This window comes from Salvelinus namaycush, chromosome 20 (assembly GCF_016432855.1).
Source record: "Salvelinus namaycush isolate Seneca chromosome 20, SaNama_1.0, whole genome shotgun sequence".
Classification (NCBI taxonomy): Eukaryota; Metazoa; Chordata; class Actinopteri; order Salmoniformes; family Salmonidae; genus Salvelinus; species Salvelinus namaycush.
The window spans coordinates 4,366,921-4,391,347 of NC_052326.1; the positions used below are offsets into that span (position 1 = coordinate 4,366,921).

At 40.6% G+C, this 24,427-nt stretch overlaps 1 protein-coding gene across 1 annotated transcript; it reads left to right on the forward strand.

Moving 5' to 3' along the window:
* Window positions 1-4,275: 4,275 nt before the first annotated feature.
* psmf1 (proteasome inhibitor subunit 1) lies at window positions 4,276-22,968 on the forward strand. The gene is made up of 7 exons (XM_039015603.1): window positions 4,276-4,500; window positions 5,566-5,718; window positions 5,833-5,915; window positions 15,009-15,185; window positions 20,075-20,128; window positions 20,501-20,659; window positions 22,027-22,968. The coding sequence occupies exons 1-7, from the start codon at window positions 4,372-4,374 to the stop codon at window positions 22,076-22,078; spliced, it is 807 nt and encodes a 268-aa protein (XP_038871531.1). The 5' UTR covers window positions 4,276-4,371; the 3' UTR covers window positions 22,079-22,968.
* The last annotated feature ends 1,459 nt before the right edge of the window (window positions 22,969-24,427 follow it).

Here is a 24,427-nt window from a genome sequence, read left to right on the forward strand (position 1 = left end):
CTTTGTGGGCTATACTCAGTCTTGTCTCAGGGTAATACGGGTAGTACCACCCACCACTGCGACCTGTATGCTCTAGTTGGCCCTCGCTACATATTCGTCGCCAGACCCACTGGCTCCAGGTCATCTACAAGTCTATGCTAGGTAAAGCTCCGCCTTATCTCAGCTCACTGGTCACGATAACAACACCTACCCGTAGCACGCGCTCCAGCAGGTATATCTCACTGGTCATCCCCAAAGCCAACACCTCCTTTGGCCACCTTTCCTTCCAGTTCTCTGCTGCCAGTGACTGGAACGAATTGCAAAAATCGCTGAAGCTGGAGACTTACATTTCCCTCAATAACTTTAAACATCAGCTATCTGAGCAGCTAACCGATCGCTGCAGCTGTACATAGTCCATCTGTAAATAGCCCACCCAATCTACCTACCTCATCCCCATATTGTTTTTATTTACTTTTCTGCTCTTTTGCACACCATCATCTGTTCATCATCATCTGCTCATCTATCACTCCAGTGTTAATCTGCTAAATTGTAATTACTTTGCTACTATGGCCTATTTATTGCCATACCTCCTCATGCCATTTGCACACACTGTATATAGACTTTCTTTTTTCCCCTATTGTGTTATTGACTCTACGCTTGTTAATTCCATGTAACTCTGTGTTGTTGTTTCTGTCGCACTGCTTTGCTTTATCTTGGCCAGGTCGCAGTTGTAAATGAGAACTTGTTCTCAACTAGCTTACCTGGTTAAATGAAGGTGAAATAAAAAAAGTTGGTGGTTTGCAGATATCCCTCTAGTGGTGTGGGGGCTGTGCTTTGGCAAAGTGGGTGGGGTCATATCCTGCCTGTTTGGCCCTGTCCGGGAGTATTGTTGGACGGGGCCACATTGTCTCCCGATCCCCCCTGTCTCAGCCTCCAGTATCTATATTGCAATAGTTTGTGTCGGGGGGCTAGGGTCAGTCTGTTATATCTGGTGTAATTCTCCTGTCTTATCCGGTGTCCTGTGTGAGTTTAAGTATGCTCCCTCTAATTCTCTCTCTCCCTCCCGGAGGACCTGGGACCATGCCTCAGGATGACCTGGCCTGATGACTCCTTGCTGTCCCCAGTCCACCTGGTCGTGCTGCTGCTCCAGTTTCAACTGTTCTGCCTGCGGCTATGGAACCCTGACCTGTTCACCGGATGTGCTACCTTGTCCCGGACCTGCTGTTTTCGACTCTCTCTCTCTCTACCACAACTGCTGTTTCGAACTCTGAATGCTCGGCTATGAAAAGCCAACTGACATTTACTCCTGGTGCTGACCTGTTGCACCCTCTGTTACACCTCTACAACCCCTGTGATTACTTTTATTTGACCCTGCTGGTCATCTATAAACGTTTGAATATCTTGACCATGTAGTTATATTCTCCACCCGGCACAGCCAGAAGAGGATTGGCCACCCCTCAGAGCCTGGTTTCTTTCTAGGTAGTTTTTCCTAGCCACCGTGCTTCTACATCTGCATTGCTTACTGTTTGGGGTTTTAGGCTGTGTTTCTGTATAGCACTTTGTGACATCGGCTGATGTAAAAATGGCTTTATAAATACATTTGATTGATGATTGATTGATCTTTATCTGGACCGAAAACGCATTACTTGTCATAACACAAACCCACATTTGACAACGTGACAAGTGATCCCTCAACACCCGATCCTCATGCCTCATTGTTTGTTCTTGTTTCCCCAATCAACAGTCTGGATCTTCCTCTTCTGCCATGGCGGATGAGCTGGAAAATGGCAGCTGCTGACCTGAGTGTTGTCACTGATCAGGACAGTCTAGGGTACTATTTGCCCGAAGAGGTGAAATATTGCGATTAACTGTACGGCTGTAATTCTGATTCTAATTCTCAAGAGAAAAGTTAAAACCCTCAGCCGTGAGGTCACCGAGGAGGACCAACAGTGATAAACTGAGATCATCTGAAAGGGACTGACATGCAGGGATGGAACATAAGGATTTTGGGCACTGGCCAGCAGACCACAATTTCTACTAGCCTGGGTAACAGTCAGGTCCTAAATCTGTGGCATGCGATGTTTGAATAGGCAAAATTTCACTGCTATGTCAGGCTAGTTTGGCACATTTTCTACTAACCATTTTACTGCTGTGTCATGCTAGCACATTACTAGTCTACTAGTCCAGTCTGAAAATTACTAGCCTCAGGCTAGCTTAATTTCCATCCCTGCTGACATGTATAAATGACTTCCAGGTCATTTGATTAGTCATGTACAACAGATGCACTCGTGGAGCAAAACCGTTTGTGTTTTGTATGTGGAAACATTGAGGTGGAAACAAGTACTTTGTGAGCTAGCCAGCTAGTTAATGTTAGTTCACCGTTTGTGTAATCACACTTTTCCACGTGGTGACATGCTTGTGTAAAGGACGTCACTCTGCTTGCTTAGCGAGTACAACTTCCTCCCGAGTCAGTCCATACCTGCCGCGAACTCGGGACCTCTGCCTCAAACACACGAGACCGCCCTCAAGCGTCTTAGCCGATCGCAAAACCTTAAAAGCTAGCTAATGAGGTGGCCCAAGCGGGACACTTAAGGCTGATGAGTAAGTGTCATACATCCCCATGTGCTACACTAACTAATTTTAGCCCACCAGGGCAGGGATATTTAGCTAACTAGTTGCGTTAGTTCATTGTTAGTGTAGTCAGACTTTTCCCCAGACGCCACAGGTGGTGACATGTTAGCTAGTCCACCAGGGCAGGAATATTTAACGATAGCTAGTTAGTGCTAATCGCTAACATTAGGCACATTCGCTAGCATGTCACTGCTTGGGAAAGTCAGATTACACCACGATGAAATACGGTGCAACGTTGGCGAATGTAGCCAACCAAGGTGACTAACTAACTAGCCCACCAGGTGATATTTAGATAGCTATATTTCGGCACTGGTTGGCTAACTTTCGCTAGCATGTCACCACATGAAAAAGCACGACTAAACAAACCGTGAGCTAACGATAACTAGCTGGCTGGCTCACAATTTACTTGTCAATAATATAAGGTCACAACAGTCATTATGCTAGCCTACGCTGGTTTTCTTTTTACTTGTAAGGAAGGTAACGTGCATTGTACACGTAACTACAGTTGGTGGTTATCTAGCAAATTTTCAAAAGCATCTAACTAACAGATCTTTTACCTAACCAAAATAGCTTGTCAGCATCTAGCAAACAGGGCTTACTTTATCACACAGCTCCAGCAATGCCTCTTGTATACAGATGTCAAACGATACAATTCACGTATGCTTATTGGAGTAGTGGCAGTGGTGTAAACTACTTCAGTAAAAATACTTTAAAGTAATACTTAATTAAGTTTATTTTTTTTAGTATCTGTACTTTACTGTGCTATTTATATTTGACAACTTTTACATGTATTTCACTACAGTTCTAAAGAAAATAATGTACTTTTTATTCCATACATTTTCCCTGACACCCAAAAGTACTTACTACATTTCAAATGCTTAGCAGAACAGGAAAACGGTCCAATTCACACACTTATCAAGAGGCATTTGAACTGATTTATACTTTTACACTTAAGTATATTTCAGGAAGTACATTTACTTTTGATACTTAAGTATATTTAAAACCAAATAGTTTTTGATTTGCACTCAAGTATTATTTTACTGGGTGACTTTTACTTGAGTCATTTTCTATGAAGGTATCTTTACTTTTACTCAAGTATGACAATTGGGTACTTTTTCCACCACTGAGTAATGGTTACAACCTGGTACATAGCATACAGGTGAATATAATGGTAAAATTGACCTTGTCCGAGAGAGATTTGCGCGGTTATTAACACATCACAGCAGGGTAAGCCTATACAAAACACAGACCTTATATGAAGCAGTTCTAAAATCCCCTATGGCAAAATTAATGGTGGGAAAACGATTGGAATAATTTCCGGGTTTCACCGCTAGGCTTTATGGGTATTATGACTCGTATTGTGGTATTCAATTCCCGCAGGGATCACGTTCCCATAGGCCTATTATACATGTATGCAGTCAATGTACTGTAAAATGCTATGGCATATATTTCACGAGACACTGTTTTTTAGGCATAATTTTCTGAAAATCTGAGATGAGTTCACTTTCACGTTCTAAAAATGAGAAGATCTCAATTGTATCGTCCTCGCGTCTTTTCTCCTCGTCTCCTCAGAACACATTGGAGGAGAAGGTCAGAGGGGCGGTACCTCTGGTTCTCTCATCCAATGAGTTTTGAGAAGGAGAAAGGAGAGGTCGCGTGGATCAGCCATTGAGAGCATCCCAATGATCAACATAAACAGCCGTGCCTCTCGCAAGTCTTTCGTTTTCGGTCAAACATTATCGTTTCATAACTTTCCGAAAGATGGCTGGTTTAGAGCTTTTGTATAGCTGCGTAGCAGGCAGTATTACCTGTCCACAAGACGTCGTTGTGTGTTTTGTTCACTGGGAAATTGTAAAGAGTGGGTACAAATGCCTTGGGTTAGGAGATGAGGTGAGTGTGATACCAGCAGGCTACAAATTATTGATTTTATAATTCCATGTTTTATAGCTAATTGCTTTAGAGTTTACTGACAACGTCACAATTTGTTAACAACGCCAGATTAGCCGTCTGACATGTGTCCTCGCTAACCAACTATAGTTGGCTAGTTAATTTACAAGCATTAATAATTATAGTTGGTACTCTAGTCAATTGGCTAAATTAGCTAGCTATACTTAGCTGTAGCTTGTTAGTTAGCAAGGCATGTCAGACTGCTAATCTGTCGCTGGTAGCCAGTTGTGATGCTGTCAGCAAACTGGGTTGACAAATTAATACGTTTCTTGAATTTGTATGAATGCCAATATGTAAATAATACTCATTATTTTGCTTATGTGGATGTGTTTTGTGAATTAGTTTCCCAATCGCTATCAGGTCTCTAGTTAGATTTTGTAACACGCTAATCAGGCCATATACCATAGGTATGACCAAACGATAATACTATTTACTGGTTCAATTACGTTGGTAACCAGTTTATAATTGCCATAAGGTACCTCGTGGGTTTGTGGTATATGGCCAATATACCGCGGCTAAGGGCTGTATCCAAGCACTCCGCGTTGTTTGCCATATACCACACTTACTCGGGCCTTATTGATTAAGGTAACCACCTGAAACTGGACACTTTCAGAAGATGCATGTTTGGCCGAAACGAGAACGAAGATAGTATCGCCTAGTTAAAGTTGGTTGAAATGCTGTGCTACTCCTAACCGTACCTAACATGTAACCCCCAATTATAATGGATACCACATCTGTTTGGTTAAATCAAGTTCTTTGCTCTTAAAATCTGTAGCTAGGACTGTCATTCTTTGTTTCTGATCCATCTACGAATATGAGTGTGGTTACACTCTTTCATCCTTAGTTTACATTTAAAGTGGCGGGGTTAACATTGGGCTGAAAAACAAACTCATGATTGTGGCTTTAAATAGTTATCTTGAGAGGGTCTGACGTTATGCAACACGATGCGTGACGATGCATACCTGTTTAATTATGAATTAATAAATATGTTATTTACATTTAATACAGCCTCGGAGTGGTGACAAGAAGTCGGAGTTGCTTCCTACAGGGTGGAATGGCAGCAAGGAATTGTACACCCTGCGGTACAAGTCAAATGATGACAAGTCTAATTTCTTGGTCAAAGCCATCACTGTGGATTCCACATTGATCTTCAACTTAATGGTAACTATACAGCTATTCAAAATGTTATTTCAAATATTAAGTGGTTATTTCTCAGAAATGTAGTTAGGCTACATCTACAGTAGGCTTAAGTGTGATTCTTTTCTATTGTGTCAGGACTCGGCCACTGAACAGGTGTCAGACCTGACAATGAATGTCAGTGATTATGTGGATGCAGATCATTTGCAGACATTTGAAAGGTTGGTAAATATGTAATATTTTTGGGGATGTATTGAAGTCTTGCTCAATTTTAACAGTACTTAATGGAGCAAAAGTGATGAACAACAGATTTATAAGTATTTGGATAAGGAAATCCACTGGACCACACATTCTTTGAATTTGGTGTGTGCGTGTGGTGGGTCATGACTTTTTTACACCAATTCTTGCTTTGTTGCCTAGAGTCTTAGATGAGGTAAATACAAATATCCCAACTTCAAGTTAATATTTCTCAACAATCCTTTTACACTGAACAAAAATAGAAACCCAACATATTAGAGATCCCAGAAATGTTCCATATGCACAAAAAGCGTATCTTTAATTTTGTGTTTATATCCCTGTTAGTGAGCACTTCTCTTTTGTCAAGATAATCCATCCACCTGACAGGAGTGGCATATTGAGAAATATTTTTTTTTCTTCCTTTATTTTAACTAGGCAAGTCAGTTAAGAACAAATTCTTATTTTCAATGACGGCCTAGGAACAGTGGGTTAACTGCCTTGTTCAGGGGCAGAACGACAGATTTGTACCTTGTCAGCTCGGGGATTCGATCTTACAACCTTTCGGTTACTAGTTCAATGCTCTAACCACTAGGCTACCTGCCGCCCCTGATTAAACGGCATGATCATTACACAGGTGCACCTTGTGCGGGGACAATAAAAGGCTACAATAAAATGTGCAGTTTTGCTGACTGTGGGAATGTCTACCGGAGCTCTTGCCAAAAAATGCAATGTTCAATTCTCTACCATAAGCTGCCTCCAACATCCTTTTAGAGAATTTGGCAGTACATACAGCCGGCCCCACAACCGCAGACCACATGTAACCACGTCAGCCCAGGACCTCCACATCCGGCTTCTTTACATACATGGCTTGTCTGAGACCAGCCACCTGGAAAGCTGATAAAACAGTGAGTTTGCACAACTGAAGAATTTTTGTACAAACTGTCAGAAAGCATCTCAGGTAAGCTCATCTGCTTGCTTGTCGTCCATACCAGGGTCTTGACCTGACTGGAGTTTGGCATCGTAACTTACTTCAGTTGGCAAATGCTCACCTTCGATGGCCACTGACACGCTAGAGAAGTGAGCTCTTCACTGATGAATACCTGTTTCAACTGTACTGGGCAGATGGTGTCGTGTGGGTGAGATGTTTGCTGATGTCAACATTGTGAACTGAGTGCCCCATGGTGGGGTTATGGTATGGGCAGACGTAAGCTACAGACAACAAACATGCTTGCTTTTTATTGATGGCAATTTGAATGCACAGGGATGCTGTGATGAGATCCTGAGGCCCATTGTTGTGCCAGTCATTTGCCACATTACCTCATGTTTCAGCATGACCACGTGTCGCAAGGCTCTGTACACAATTCCTGAAAGCCAAAAATGTCCCAGTTCTTCCATGGCCTGCATACTCTCCAGACATGTCACCCATTGAGCATGTTTGGGATGCTGTGGATTGACGTCTACGACAGCATGTTCCAGTTCCCACCAATGTCCAGCAACTCCTCACAACATTCTACTGGTGACAATCAACAGCCCAATCAACTCTGTGAAGGAGATGTCGCGCTGCATGAGGCAAATGGTGGTCACACCAGATATTGACTGTCTTTCTAATCCATGCCCCTACTTTTTTTTAAGGTATCTGTGACCAACTGATGCGTATCTGTATTCAGTCATGTGATTTGGCGCTTACAGATTGTCGCTTCGGGTTCTTAGGAAACTAGGCAGTATTTTTTTTAATGTGTTATTTCTTACACTGTTACCCCAGGAAATCTTAAGTCTTATTACATACAGCCGGGAAGAACTATTGGATATAAGAGCAATGTCAACTTACCAACATTACGACCAGGTATACGACTTTCCCAAAGCGGATCCTCTGTTTGGACCACCACCCAGGACAATGGATCGGATCCCAGTAGGCGACCCAAAACAACGGCGCCGCAGGAGGAGCAGACAGAGCGGTCTTTTGGTCAGGCTCATTAGACGGGCTCACCGCTCCCGAGTATACTATTCGCCTGTGTCCAGTCTTTTGACAACAAGGTAGACAAAATTAGAGTAAGGGTTGCCTCCCAGAGAGACTAACATTCTCTGTTTCACGAAAACATGGCTCACTCGGGATACGTTATTAGAGTCGGTACAGCCACCTGGTGTCTTCACGCATCGAAACAAACATCTCTGGTAAGAAGAGTGGGGTGTATGCCTTATGATTAACGAGTCGTGGTGTGATCATAACAACATACAGGAACTCAAGTCCTTTTGTTCCTGACCTAGAGTTCCTTACAATCAAATGCCGACCACATTATCTACCAAGAGAAATCTCTTCGATTATAATCACATCCCTGTGTATCCCCCACAAGCAGACACCTCGACTGACCTGAAAGAACTTCATTGGACTCTATGTAAACTGGAAACCACATATCCTGAGGCTGCATTTATTGTAGCTGGGGATTTTAACAAAGGTAATCTGAAAACAAGGCTCCCTAAATGTAATCACCATATCAAATGCGTGACCTAGGCTGGCAGCATTCTGGATCATTGCTACTCTAACTTCCGCGACGCATACAAAGCCCTCCTTTCGGAAAATCTGACCACGACTCCATTTTGTTGCGCCCAGCCTATTGACAGAAACTAAAACAGGAAATTCCCGTGCTCAGGTCTGTTCAATGCTGGTCCGACTAATCGGATTCCACGCTTAACCTCGCAAGGGTAGGTGGTACCCTACTGGCCTACCTGGTCAACATCCGGTGAAATTGCAGAGCACCAAATTCAAAATACAGAAATACTCATAATAAACATTCATAAAATATACAAGTGTTATACATCGGCTTAAAGATTTACTTCTTGTTAATCCAACCGCGGTGTCAAATTTCAAAAAGGCTTTACGGCAAAAGCATACCATGCGATTATCTGAGGACAGCGCCCAGCACACACAACATTACTAACAGTTACCAGCCATGTAGTCACAAAAGTCAGAAATAGCGATTCAAATAGCGATTCATTTAATCACTTACCTTTGATCTTCATATGGTTGCACTCACAAGACTCCCAGTTACACAATACATTTTCGTTTTGTTCAATAAAGTCCCTCTTTATATCCAAAAACCTCTGTTTTGTTGGCGCGTTTTGTTCAGTAATCCATTTCTCAAAGGCAGTCAGAACAGGCAGAGAAAATCCAAATAGTATCAGTAAAGTTCGTAGAAACATGTCAAATGATGTTTATCAATCCTCCGGTTGTTTTTAGTCATCAATATTTCAACCGGACAATAGCTTCGTCAATATAAAAGGTAAACAAGAAAGGTGTGCTCTAGGTCGTGCGCACCAGGTGGCGCGCACCAAAGAGGTCTGGGGACTTTCCACTATCCACTCACTCAGTGGTCTTACTCCCTAATTTTTCAGAATACAAGCCTGAAACAATTTCTAAACCCTGTTGACATCTAGTGGAAGCCATAGGAAGTGCAATTTGAGTCCTAAGTCAATGGATACTGTATTGGCATTCAATAGAAAACTACAAACATAAATCCATCCAGGAAGAGGGATTTTTTTTCTTCTCTGGTTTTTGCCTGCCATGTCAGTTCTGTTATACTCACAGACATTATTTGAACAGTTTTGAAAACTTTAGTGTTTTCTATCCAAATCTACTAATTATATCCATATCCTAGCTTCTGGGCCTGAGTAACAGGCAGTTTACTTTGGGCACGCTTTTCATCTGGAGGTGAAAATAGTGCCCCCCCCCTACCCTAGAGAGGTTAAGGTCGAATCCGGAAACTATCATCTCGAAAACAAAACATATATATTCTTTCAGTGAAAAACGGAACCGTTCTGTATTTTATCTAACGGGTGGCATCCATAAGTCTAAATATTCCTGTTACATTGCACAACCTTCAATGTTATGTCATAATTACGTAGAGTTCTGGCAAATTAATTCGCAACGAGCCAGGCAGCCCAAACTGTTGCATATACCCTGACTCTGCGTGCAATAAACGCAAGAGAAGTGACACAATTTCACCTGGTTAATATTGCCTGCTAACCAGGATTTCTTTTAGTTAAATATGCAGGTTTAAAAATATATACTTCTGTGTATTGATTTTAAGAACGGCATTGATGTTTATGGTTAGGTACAGTCGTGCAACGATTGTGCTTTTTTCACAAATGCGCTTTTGTTAAATCATCCGCCGTTTGGCGAAGTTGGCTGTCTTTGTTAGGAAGACATAGTCTTCACACAGTTCGCAACGAGCCAGGCAGCCCAAACTGCTGCATATACCCTGACTCTGTTGCAAGAGAAGTGACACATTTTCCATAGTTAAAATAAATTCATGTTAGCAGGCAATATTAACTAAATATGAAGGTTTAAAAATATATACTTGTGTATTGATTTTAAGAAAGGCATTGATGTTTATGGTTAGGTACATGTTGGCGCAACGACAGTCCTTTTTCGCGAATGCGCACCGCATCGATTATATGCAAAGCAGGACACACTAGATAAACTGGTAATATCATCAACCATGTGTAGTTAACTAGTGATTATGATTGATTGTTTTTTATAAGATAAGTTTAATGCTAGCTAGCAGCTTACCTTGGCTTCTTACTGTATTCGCGTAACAGGCATTGAAAATAAGAATGTGTTCTTAACTGACTTGCGTAGTTAAATAAAGGTGTAGGGGGGGAAAAAAATCGGACAAATTGGTGTCCAAAAATACCGATTTCCGATTGTTATGAAAACTTGAAATCGGCCCTAAATAATCGGCCATTCCGATTTAATCGGTCGACCTCTACATGCAATACACCAAATTAAAGCTACACTTGTTGTTAATCCAGCCGCAGTGTCAGATTTTTAAAAAGGCTTTACGGCGAAAGCAAACGATGCTATTATCTGAGGACAGCACCCCATCAAACAAAGACAGACAATCATATTTCATCCCGCTAGGCGCGACACGAAACTCAGAAATAAAGATATAATTCATGCCTTTGACAAGCTTCTTCTGTTGGCACTCCAATATGTCCCATAAACATCACAAATGGTCCTTTTGTTCGATTAATTCCATCGTTATAAATGGACATTTTGGCTATATTTGGTGCGTTTGATCCAGAAAAGCACCGGTTCCAACTCGCACTACATGACTTCAAAATATCTCATAAGTTACCTGTAATCTTTGTCCAAACATTTCAAACAACTTTCCTAATACAACTTTAGGTCTTTTTTTAATGTAAATAATCGATAAAATTTCAGACGGGATAACCTGCGTTCAATACCGGACGAAAACAGTGAAGCGCGTTCCAGGTCGCGCGCACCAAAACATTAGAGTGCACCTGGAGTGACGCAGGAAAATAACAGGGCTACTTCTTCATTTCTCAAAAGGAAAACATCAACCACTTTCCAAAGACTTGACATCTAGTGGAAGCTATAGGAACTGCAAGCATATTTCTATTAAAACGGGCTTGCCATAGAAAACCAATGGAAAACAGATTGACCTCAACAACAAAAAATTCCCTGGATGGATTGTGCTTGGGGTTTCGCCTGCCAAATCAGTTCTGTTATACTTGGACTTTATTCAAACAGTTTTAGAAACTTTAGAGTTTTCTATCCAAATCTACTAATTATATGCATATTCTAGCTTCTGGGCCAGAGTAACAGGCAGTTTACTCTGGACACCTTATTCATCCAAGCTACTCAATACTGTTCCCAAAGAAGTTAACTTCTTCTGGCTGCAAGCCCGACGTCGGTACACTTATGACAACAGCCAGCTCAAGTGCAGGGCGCGAAATTCAAAATATATATTTTTAAAATATTTAACTTTCACACATTAACAAGTCCAATACAGCATATGAAAGGTACACATCTTGTGAATCCAGCCAACATGTCCGATTTTTAAAATGTTTTACAGCGAAAACAGCACGTATATTTATGTTAGCTCACCACCAAATACAAAAAAGGACAGACATTTTTCACAGCACAGGTAGCATGCACAAAGCCAACCTAACTAACCAAGAACCAACCAAACTAACCAACAAACAACTTCATCAGATGACAGTCTTATAACATGTTATTCAATAAATCTATGTTTTGTTCGAAAAATGTGCATATTTCAGGTATAAATCATAGTTTACATTGCAGCTACAATCAGAAATTGCACCGAAAGCAGACAGAATAATTACAGACACCAACGCCAAATACCTAAATACTCACCATAAAACATTTCTGAAAAATACATAGTGTACAGCAAATGAAAGACAGGCATCTTGTGATTCCAGCCAATATTTCCGATTTATTAAGTGTTTTACAGCGAAAACACAATATAGCGTTATATTAGCTTACCACAATAGCCAGAAACACAAGCCCTTCCCCAGCAGTAAAAGTTAGCGATCGTAACAAACCAGTAAAAGATATATAATTTTTGACTAACCTTGATTTTCTTCATCAGATGACAGTCCTATAACATCAGGTTATACATACACTTATGTTTTGTTCGAAAATGTGCATATTTAGAGCTGAAATCAATGGTTATACATTGTGCTAACTTAGCTACTTTTTCCCACAACGCCCGGATTGTTTTCGGACACTTTTTCTGACACACATATTCTGACCAAATAGCTATTCATAAACATAACTAAAACATACATGTTGTATAGGAAATGATAGATCCATTAGTTCTTAATGAAATCGCAGTGTTAGAATTCTAAAAAATAACTTCATTACGACATCCAGCTTCGGTATAGCTAGAGTACCCAAAAGTTGGGCGCCCACGACTAGTTCACATGTACGACAGATATATGAAATAGCATCATAAAATGTTTCTTACTTTTGCTGATCTTTCATCAGAATGTTGGACAAGGGGTCCTTTGTCAAGAACAATCGTTGTTTGGATTTAGAACGGCCACTTTCCCTCTCGATTTAGCAAGCACACTTGCCAAGTGGCGCGAATCTCTCCATCGTCAACAAAGTCAGAGAACGGAACACGGCAAAACTCCCGAAAAAATTTCAATAATCTGATTAAACTATATTGAAAAAACATACTTTACGATGATATGGTCAAATGTATCAAATAAAATCAAAGCCGGAGATAGTAGTCGCCTATAACGGCAGCTAAACAGAAGGCAAATCCAAGTCCCTCTTCGCGCTCTCCAGAAAACCGGAAATGGGGGACACGTCATACAAAGAGCTTGTATTCCACTTCAGACCAAGATAAACACTAAATTTCTTCTCTCACCGCCTCTTGACATCCAGGGGAAGGTCTATGAAGTGCATGTATACTAATACGTATCATGCCCATTTATAGGCAGGACCTAGAAGAGAGCCTCGATTTCAGACTTTCCACTTCCTGGTCAGGAAGTTTGTGCCAAATGAGTTCTGTTTGACTCACAGATATAATTCAAACGGTTTTAGAAACTAGAGTGTTTTCTATCCAATAGTAATAATAATATGCATATTGTACGAGCAAGAATTGAGTACGAGGCCGTTTGAAATGGGCACCTTTATCCAAGTTACTCAATACTGCCCCTGCAGCCAGAAGAAGTTAACTCTCGCAAGGCTGCCGTCCCAGACGGCATCCCTAGCCGAGTCCTCAGCCTATGCGCAAACTGGCTGGTGTGTTTACGGACATATTCAATCAATCCCTATCCCATTCTGCTGTTCCAACATGCTTCAAGAGGGCCACCATTGTTCCTGTTCCCAAGAAAGCTGAGCAAAACGACTATCGCCCCGTAGCACTCACTTTCGTCATCCTGAAGTGCTTTGAGAATAGTCAAGGATCATATCATCTCCACCCTAGACCCACTCCAATTTGCTTACCGCCCCAATAGGTCCACAGACGACGCAATCACAATCACACTGCACACTGCCCTAACCCACGTGGACAGGAGGAATACTTATGCGAGAATGCTGTTCATCGATTACAGCTCAGCATTTAACACCATAGTACCCTCAACTTGTCATTAAGCTCAAGACCATGAGTCTCGACCCCGCCCTGTGCTACTTGGTCCTGGACTTCCTGATGGGCCGCCCCCAGGTGGTGAGGGTAGGTAACATCACCCAGCTGATCTTCAACACTGGGGCCCCAGAAGGTTGCGTTCTCAGCCCTCTCCTGTACTCAGACAGCGTGGTGAAGGCGCAACAGCGCCTCTTCAACCTCAGCAGGCTGAAGAAATTTGGCTTGTCACCAAAAACCCTCACAAACTTTTACAGATGCACAATTGAGAGTATCCGTCGGGCTGTATCACCGCCTGGTACGGCAACTGCTCTCGCCCACAACCGTAAGGCTCTCCAGAGGGTAGTGAGGTCTGCACAGCGCATCACCGGGGGCAAACTACCTACCCTCCAGGACACCTACACCACCCGATATCACAGGAAGGCCAAAAAGATCAAGGACAACAACCACCCGAGCCACTGCCTGTTCACCCCGCTATCATCCAGAAGGCGAGGTCAGTACAGGTGCATCAAAGCTGGGACCGAGAGTCTGAAAAACAGGCCATCAGACTGTTATTAAACAGCCATCACTAACATTGAGTGGCTGCTGCCAACATACTGACTCAAATCTCTAGCCACTTTAATAATTCAAAATTGGGTATAATAAATGTGTCACTTTAAACAATGCCACTTACCCTACATTACTCATCTCATATGTATATACTGTGCTCTATACCATCTACTGCATCTTACCTATGCCGCACGGCCATCGCTCATCCATATATTTATATGCACATATTCTTATTCATTCCTTTACACTTTGTGGTGAAATTGTTACATTACTGCACGGTCGGAACTAGAAGCACAAGCATTTCGCTACACTCGCATTAACATCTGCTAACCATGTATGTGACCAATAAAATTTGATTTGAAATCCATCGATTAGGGCCTAATCAATTGACTGATATCCTTATGAACTCAGTAAACCCTTTGAAATTGTTGCTGTTGTGTTTTTATATTTTTGTTCAGTGTAGATACAATGACAAGATGTGTCAAAGCTCCTTGTGACAAAATACATTTTCATGCATTACAATTTTTATTCCAGTTCTGTACAGAATGATCCTTATTATTCCTATAAGTATCTAAACCGTGTTGATATTGACATGATCCTCCCCTCTGTCAGTGTATTCAAGAATGCAGAAGATTTGTCTCAGAAGGTGAAGAGACAGCTCCTTCCCTCAGTGCCCGCGCCAAGAAAGGAAGACAAGAGGAGCAGAGAGAAATCCGATGACTCCCAGCCGGACAGTGACCCTCTCCGCATTCCCACAAGGCATCCACAGACCAATAGGCAGCCTAACTGGTTTGTACAACATACCTTCCTACAGGTTTCTTCAACTGGTGAATGTTGGGCCAGTTGATGTTCACCTTAGTAAAGAAGAACATTACTTGAATACCCCTACTGTACTATATCAGCTGTAGTCACTGATTTATACTGAATGTTTTAGCCTAGTAACATTACAAAATGGTAATTATGAATATGTTACTCATTGCAGGAAAGTAGGTGTGTTGCACGTCACTAATTTACAGGAGTGTCATTTGAATGTAAACACTTCATGTCCAATTTCTAAAATTCTCCAGTAGAAGGCCTTGCTTTTATTTCTTAACTCGCAACGTAAGCTAATTTCTGTAATTGGCTTGCCATTAACTTGTAAATAATGACTACGTTTATTTTCATGTAATAATGAATACAAATTAGCTTAAGTGAAGACGTCAGCTATATGATATGGTCATTATTTGAACTGGCTAGCCAGCTTACTTAAGGTTATCTGGCTAGCTAACAAGCTAGAAATGAACCAAAACAAACTAAAACATTGTTTAGAAGTTGCTTTTAGTTGCCTGGTTTGCTATATTGACATACTACATTTTAAACGGATGGGTTGATTGGTGGTAAAAATACACCAGTTATGCTATTTTGGACCACCAGGACAAGTTTGATGTCGAAGACAAAATAATGTTCATGATGTCACTATGACAACTGTCAACAGATATATCAATACACGGTATAAACCATCTCTTAGTCTGTTTATTTAGTACACTACCGTACTCACTCTGTTTAGCACATGGCCTCATACGAATCCTTAAAGAGATGGTTGGGGCTAAAGCTTAACCTGTCTAGCCCCTGCGTTCCGCTAGCGGAACTCCTCCCACATTCCACTGAAAAGGCAGAGCACGAAATTCAAAAAATATTTTTTAGAAATATTTAACTTTCACACATTAACAAGTCCAATACGGCAAATGAAAGATACACATCTTGTGAATCCAGTCAACATGTCCGATTTTTAAAATGTTTTACAGCGAAAACAGCACGTATATTTATGTTAGCTCACCACCAAATACAAAGAAGGACAGACATTTTTCACAGCACAGGTAGCATGCACAAAGCCAACCTAACTAACCAAGAACCAACCAAACTAACCAAGAAACAACTTCATCAGATGACAGTCTTATAACATGTTACACAATAAATCTGTTTTGTTCGAAAAATGTGCATATTTGAGGTATAAATCAGTTTTACATTGCAGCTACCATCAGAGCTACCGTCAAAAATGGCACCGAAGCAGCCAGAGCAATTATAGAGACCAACGTGTATTACCTAATTACTCATCATAAAACATTTCTTAAAAATACACAGCGTACAGCAATTGAAAGACACAGATCTTGTGAATCCAGACAATATTTCAGATGTTCTAAGTGTTTTACAGCGAAAACACAATATAGCGTTATATTAGCTTAGCACAATAGCAAACATCACAATAGCTCACAATAGCATTGATTCAAGCCAAACATAGCGATGACGTATAAACCACCAAATATATTAATTTTTTCACTAACCTTCTCAGAATTCTTCAGATGACAGTCCTATAACATCATATTACACAATGCATATAGAGTTTGTTTGAAAATGTGCATATTTAGCGCCACAAATCGTGGTTATACAATGAGAAAAGTAGCAAAGCTGCCCAGAAAATGGCAGGAGAATACTTTGAAAAGGCACCTATTCTAATCAGTAACTATTCCAAAACTTGACTAAAAAATACAGGTTGGACAGCAATTGAAAGACAAATTAGTTCTTAATGCAATCGCTGGGTTACATTTTTAAAATTAACGTTACTTCAAGCATACAGCGTGCGCTAAAGCGAAACCGCACCATAATTCATGGCGGAATTATTATCTGACATTTGTCAACATAAGTACGAATTAACAGCATAAAGACTGCTTACTATTAGTTGAGCTTCCATCAGAATCTTGGGCAAGGTGTCCTTTCTCCAGAACAATCGTCTTTGGGTTGAAAGATGTCCTCTTGTCCGGTCGAAATAGCTGCTAATGTTAGCCACCAACTGGAGAGGTGTCCAACTCTTGAAAACGCATGAGAAAGAAATCCCAGAAAATCGCTATAAACTGCTAAGTCGGTTTAAATTAACTACCTTATGATGTCTTTAACACCTATAACGAATAAAAACATGACCGGAGATATAGAACTACTAAAACGAAAGCGTTTGCAGGACGCCATTGTGATGACTCCTTGCGCCAAGCGCACCGTTGAAAAGGACGGTCCTTACGTTCCACGGTCTTATATAGGGCCCCAGATTGCGCAATCCACTCCATTCAAAATCTCCCCGCTTACTGACATCTAGAGGAAGGCGTGTGCAGTGCATGTAGCCCGATGGCTTACATGGGGACTTATAAACTGAACCCAGAACAGGGACTTCGATTTCTGAAATCTCACTCCTTGACAGGAAATGTGCTGCAGAATGAGTTCTGTTTCACTCAGAGAAATAATTCAAACGGTTTTAGAAACTAGAGTGTTTTCTATCCAATAGTAATAATAATATGCATATTGTACGAGCAAGAATTGAGTATGAGGCCGTTTAAATTGTGAACGATTTTCCCCCAAAGTGTAAATAGCGCCCCCTATCATCAACAGGTTAAGAGCATGTGAACGATGCTGAATGGTTGTAGACCGAGCTCTCCAGTAGGTATACCAAAACATTCGAGGGGCATTTTCTCATAAGTGGGGTTTATCAACTTTCAAAGCAGACTTACTTTCCCATTGTTTCTCAACTCTAGTGTGTGATATATAATTTTCGATTTCTGAGTCGCTACTTTTATCCAATGTCAACATAATTTCAAATTTTGCTACATAAGACCGTATTACCGACACACCAGCAGTCAATTTCCAGGTGACCGTTTTAGTCACGGTAATTAGGTTTCTCCAAGCTCTGGTCATTAGTAGTCTACCAAACTTGTTAACTGCCTGGTACTCTGTCCCTCTAATCTCTCTGACATTAATGCAAATGTAATTGCAAGTCTAATCAAACACTTCATGAGTGGTCATGTTGCGCAAAATTTCTATAGGCTATGCAACTTACCTAATATTAAGCACATTACTTCTCTTTACAGCAGGAGTATAGCCTACCTGGCTGGCATGAAAATGAACCACGGGAAAATGTATCCTCCATTCGCTGTTTAAGTGCATGGATAACATTTATTTTTTCCCCGATGACCCTGTTTTGAAACAGGTGCATGATAATGGTCTATTCTAAATCAAAACAAGTTTCACACGTATAGTTGCCGTTTACATACACTTAGGTTGGAGTCATTAACTTTTTTTTCAACCACTCCACACATCTTTGTAAACAAACTATAGTTTTGGCAAGTCGGTTAGGACATCTACTTTGTGCATGACACACAATTTTTCCAACAATTATTTACAGGCAGATTATTTCACTTACAATTCACTGTGTCACAATTCCAGTGGGTCAGAAGTTTACATACACTAAGTTGACTGTGCCTTTAAACAGCTTGGAAAATGTCATGGCTTTAGAAGCTTCTGATAGGCTAATTGACAGCATTTGAGTCAACTGGAGGTGTACCTGTGGATATATTTCAAGGCCTACCTTCAAACTCAGTGCCTCCTTGCTTGACATCACGGGAAAATCAATTGTAGACCTCCAAGTCTGGTTCATCCTTGGGGGCAATTTCCAAACGCCTGAAGGTACCACGTTCATCTGTACAAACAATAGTACGCAAGTATAAACACCAGCTGTCATACCGCTCAGGAAGGAGACGCGTTCTGTCTCCTAGAGATGAACGTACTTTGGTGCGAAAAATGCGAATCAATTCCAGAACAATGGCATCATGGGGTAGGAAAATTGTGGATATATTGAAGCAACGTCTCAAGACATCAGTCAGGAAGTTGAAGCTTGTTCGCAAATGGGTCTTCCAAATGGATAATGACCCCAAGCATACTTCCAAAGTTGTGGCAAAATGGCTTAAGGACAACAAAGTCAAGGTATTGGAGTGGTCATCAAAGCCCTGACCTCAATCCTATAGAAAATGTGTGGGCAGATCTGAAAAAGCGTGCACGAACAAGGAGGCCTACAAACCTGCCAGTTACACCAGCTCTGTCAGGCGGAATGGGCCAAAATTCACCCAACTTGTTGTGGGAAAGCTTGTGGAAAGCTACCCGACACGTTTGACCCAAGTTAAACAATTTAAAGGAAACACTCAATTAGTATTTGATAGCTTATGTAAACTTCTGACCCACTGGGAATGTGATGAAAGAATAATAGTAGAGCGAATGATTTATTTCAGTTTTTATTTCTAACTTTTCACCATCTTTAAAATAAAGTGGTGATCATAACTGACCCAAGACGGGGAATGTCAGGAATTGTGAAACTGAGTTTAACATTTCTTTTTTTATGTATTTGGCTAAGGTGTATGTAAACTTGCGACTTAATCTGTAAGTGTTGATACTATATTGACGTGCATGCATACTTTTCACATTTTGTTTTTCAGTCAAGATCCCTGCGGGTGAACGGCACACAACATTGAATGTACATTGATATTGTATTTAGTTGGCAGCTGACGTGAATTGGATGTACAATCAAATCAACCAGTTTTCCACTTTGGATCAATAGATTTAGTTGACATCTGACAATACCTTGCATGGGTGCAAAACTATATGCGGTCTTTAATTTGCCGTGTGTGTTACGATACCACATGACGCAGACTTAATCTCTTGAGTGAAACAGTCCTAATGTAGAAAAACTTCCTCATGTTGTCACCCAGATTCACAGTTGTTTATTTTGCAAGCTATAACTCACAATATTTTAACAAAGTAGGTTTTAAAAGACCATAGAGTGAAGTCTGCTTCGTGTTACACTAGTGGTGTCATGTGTTTTTCAGGCCAGACCCCATGGCTCCTTTCGCTGCAGGTGGAGCTGATCTGGATCCCTTTGGGTGAGTTTCCCTCCTGCACTCAGCAATGGTAGAACATTTCTCTCGTTCATTACAAAAAGTAATAGAAATTGACATTGAATGAGATCCTCAAGACATCTTGACTGCAAAGCAATTGTTTTCTTTGAATTTAAAGCACTAGGCGCTAAAGACATTAATCCAACCACTCCGAATGAGTCCTCCAAATATGTAGATGGTGTTCATTTAAAGGACTATTCATTTATTTTAATTTCGATTACGTGACTTGAATTATGCGGACAATGAAGATAAGGCTCAAATATTAGGAAAGTGGAAAACTCTTGAGTCACTATCACAGCAAATAGAACATGCTATCTAATGCAATAGACCAATGACTGCTCTGTTTGTGTTTCTCAGTGGTCGTGGAGGAGGGATGATCGTGGACCCTTTGAGGGCTGGTTACCCCCGCTCGGGGTTTGACCCCTCTGGTGGGCTCCCTGGCATCCTGCCGCCGGGAGCTGTGCCACCCGGGGCCCGCTTTGACCCCTTTGGGCCTGTCGGAAGACACAGACCTGGGTAGGAGTTATTTCCTTGAATTTTATTTTGGGTATTAATAATGTTCACAATTTTATAAGGCATTCATAAGTAGTTTGCTCACCATTGTGAATTATTCCTACATTTGTAAATGTTAGTAAGCTGTAAAAGTGTTGTTATTTACAGACTTTGAACTATTGATTATATTCATTATTTACAGTAATGTATGAACTATACACCTTATAAATTATTAATCATTTGTGCATAATTGGAAAGTTGTGTAAGTAATACATCTATTTATTGCTTACTAGCTAACATTTACATTTGTAGGAGTTATGGTGAGCAAACTAGAAAAATATAACGCCACATGTAAAGTTTCATGAGCTGACATAAAAGATCCCAGAAATGTTCCATACGCACAAAGCTTTTTTTTGGTTGCACCATTTTGTTTACATCCATGTTACTGAGCATTTCTCCTTTGCCAAGATAATCCATCCACCTGATAGGTGTGCAATATCAAGAAGCTGATTTAAACAGCATGATCATTACACAGGTGCACCTTGTGTTGGGGACAATAAAGGCCACTCTAAAATGTGCAGTTTTGTCACATAACACAATGCCACAGCTGTCTCAAGTTTTGAGGAAGCATGCAATTGGCATGCCAACTGCAGGAATGTCCACCAGCGCTGTTGCCAGAGAATTTAATGTTAATTTCGACCATAAACCGAGGCAGCTTAAACGTTTTTTTAACGTTTGGCTGTATGTTCAACTGGCCTGAGACCAGTCACCTGGACAGCTGATGAAACTGAAGAGTATTTTTGTCTGTAATAAAGCCATTTTTGTGGGGGGGGGGGGGGTAGAGTGTGTCCGATTTTGGCTAGGCCTGGTTCCCCATGGCTGCGCCCCTGCTGAGTTATGTGAAATCCATAGATTAGGGCCTAATGCATTTTTTTCAATTTACTGTAACTCAGTGATTGTGTTTTTATTTTTGTGCATAATATTTATAAATGATATGCCTTTTATAATTGATTTGTTATAGCGTGTAACCTCACTTTTATATGATGGGATTTATTTGACATGGATAAGTGCACGATAAATAACATTCCGGTGTTCAAATCAATCCAAGTGTGCCTGAGTTAGGAAAAGAGATGGATTTTCATCCGTATGTTGGGTAAGAAAGCGAAGGCTATTGTAAACACACAGGTATTTGAGATTCAAAATGTCAGTCAGTTGTATGTAACTGAAGTCGAGGTTAAATTCTTCTAGGCTGTCATCCTAAGAGTGAGGAAAAAAATGGCTGGTGTGGTGGGCTGTCACAGAAATTGCCCACCAGGTATGTCTTGAGTGGGGCATTTGTCGAAGAGTATTATTTATGGATGTATGACTGTATTATGCTCTGTGGTTTCCAGGCCAGACCCAGATCACATGCCGCCGCCAGGCTATGATGACATGTTCATGTAGAAGAAAAGGCACTCCTCTGCTCCTCACACTTCCTGGACCACTTCCTGTCTCTGTAATGCAAGAGGAATACACACTTAGACAGGCTCTGGAACTTTGGCCAAAAAAAAAATATATTTAATAAAAAATAATAATAATTAACCTCACACTTTGACACTTCCTGGCAGCTCAATGTGTAGTTCGTTCATTCATGCATGCATGATCTATGAGCAGAGTTAGTTTGGCTTGAATTAGCCACAAAATCCCTAGTTTGAAAGCAACTGTTTTTCTGGAAGCTGTGCTTTGTCATTTTTCCCTCATGTGGGCCAGCCCCTTAGCAATTTGATTTCAACCAATGAGCTTCAGCGATCGTCATGCAAGTGACCGCTAGCAAGATGCACATACAGCAGAGTGAGAGAGAGCAATAACGTGGTGCACATAGGTGACACTACCATCTGAACTACTGGCTTAAAAAGTATACTAAAGTACTGGAGAATCCCTTTTAATAAAACTGTTAGACTAATTTGTTCAGTGTGAGGAATAAAGCTACTTTGTACACTTTTTTGGGGGGGGGGGGCTTATTTAGAGGGGTTCTAATTGAAACAACATTTTGGAGTTCATAGTCAAATGTTCAAGCAGCTAATATTTGTTTTGATTTTCAAATGCTGCTTGCAAAGACTGGCTTTTGCTGCTTGTGTCCCCAAAAGTAAAATGTGAGAACCTGTCCAATTTGTTTTACAATCTAAGTCATTCGTATACACACCTACAGCATTAGAAATGTAATGATTTGATCCAAGTTATGTCTGCTACCTAACTTAACATGATTGTTTGCTTTTGCTGGCATCTTATTAAAATATGTTTTTCAGACTTTACTGGTCCAGCAAATGTTGTAATAAAATATTTATTGCATTCCAGTTTTTGTAATTACTATTTTAAGTTTTTGTGTTTAAAAAAAAAAAAAAAAAAAAATGGGATGCAAAACACTGTAGAATGAATAGGCTACATTAGAAGCTGTCAAATACTCAATTTTAATAACGGCCTTCAGTGTGCTCAGGAAATCCTGCCCTCTATTTTTAGTCACAGTATATACATTTCTTTGCTCCATCTATTACAGCTCACCTTCACAAGAGCATAAAACTAAAGTATGTAGCAAATGCGTTCACTATTGGGAAAAGATGCCAAAGGATAATTTTCTTCCCTTTTTCGAGAACTTTCATACCATGTAATCTGAGTGGATATAAGTTCATCCCAGCATAATGGGATATGTATGGACAATCGATGATTCCCATAAATGTACATTTCCCAAAAATTGTAGATCCAGATTTCTGCCAGATGAAATAAGATGAACACTAAAAAGTAGGTATCCTCAGATTGCCTTGATATCCATCATGATAGATACACAGTGCTCGTTTTCACAGAGAAATCTTATTCACATAGCTAGCTGATGCTCTGCCTGTGTTCTCTAAGGTCTATGTCTGCGCCCCCTTGAATCTAATTAGTATCATAAATCAGTTTAAATTAGTTTTTTTGCTTTGGATTCGTCTCAATCAACCTTATCCTTCTATGTCGCACTTCTGCGGTGAAAGGTATCAGAGCTAGAGCGGTTTTTGTCAGACCATGAGACATCCCGAAAATCGGTCTTCTCACAAAATTCTCTCTAGCGTCGGTTTGGCCTACAAACTATTATTGCTCCGTTTTTGCTCTACCCCCACAAGCGTCTTGGGACTCGTCTGAAGTCAATACAGCCGTAGTGTCCGAAAAGTTTGGGCTACACACTAATATGACCCCTTGGTGCAAAGGTGAGACTCACGAACACGTACATGTTGGTTGTTTTGCATAAGGCCTCGCAAGACTCATCTGAAGGTACCCCGGTACCGGTTAAAAAAATGTATGGAAGTATATATGGAGACTGTTCAGTGTCTAAAATAAGGTGTTAAATATATATTTTTATATTGTTTCCTGATAATTTCTATATCTCTGATATTGGACAGACGCTTTAGAACAAACTTCCTTTAGTTCCCACCAAAAAACCTCTCTTGTTCCATGTAATGTTGTTCAATGCGTTTGTGTGGGCTAATGGCAGTAAGGCCCACTTTTTTTTTTTCAGTTTTCTTTTTACATCATGGGGTCTTTCATTCAAAATCAAATGGCTAAATTATCCTTGGTATGACCTTCTTGAAACAATTCCATATAGTTTTTCATTCCCCACCCGCTACTGTTAATGGAAATGAGAGTGCAACTTATTTGGCAAAAAAATTCTAATTGAAATCAAAAACTGGACGGTCTTCAGAGATCGATGGGAGATGTTGAGGGTAGCTGAAGGATAGGATTAAAAACAATTGTAAAATATACTAGGTCCGTGAAATGTATAAA

Coding starts and splice junctions, on each gene's coding strand:
- psmf1 (XM_039015603.1), top strand. CDS start 4,372: ATGGCTGGTTTAGAGCTTTTGTATAGCTGCGTAGCAGGCAGTATTACC. Junction 4,501..5,565: donor GCCTTGGGTTAGGAGATGAG/GTGAGTGTGATA, acceptor CATTTAATACAG/CCTCGGAGTGGTGACAAGAA. Junction 15,186..20,074: donor ACCAATAGGCAGCCTAACTG/GTTTGTACAACA, acceptor TGTGTTTTTCAG/GCCAGACCCCATGGCTCCTT.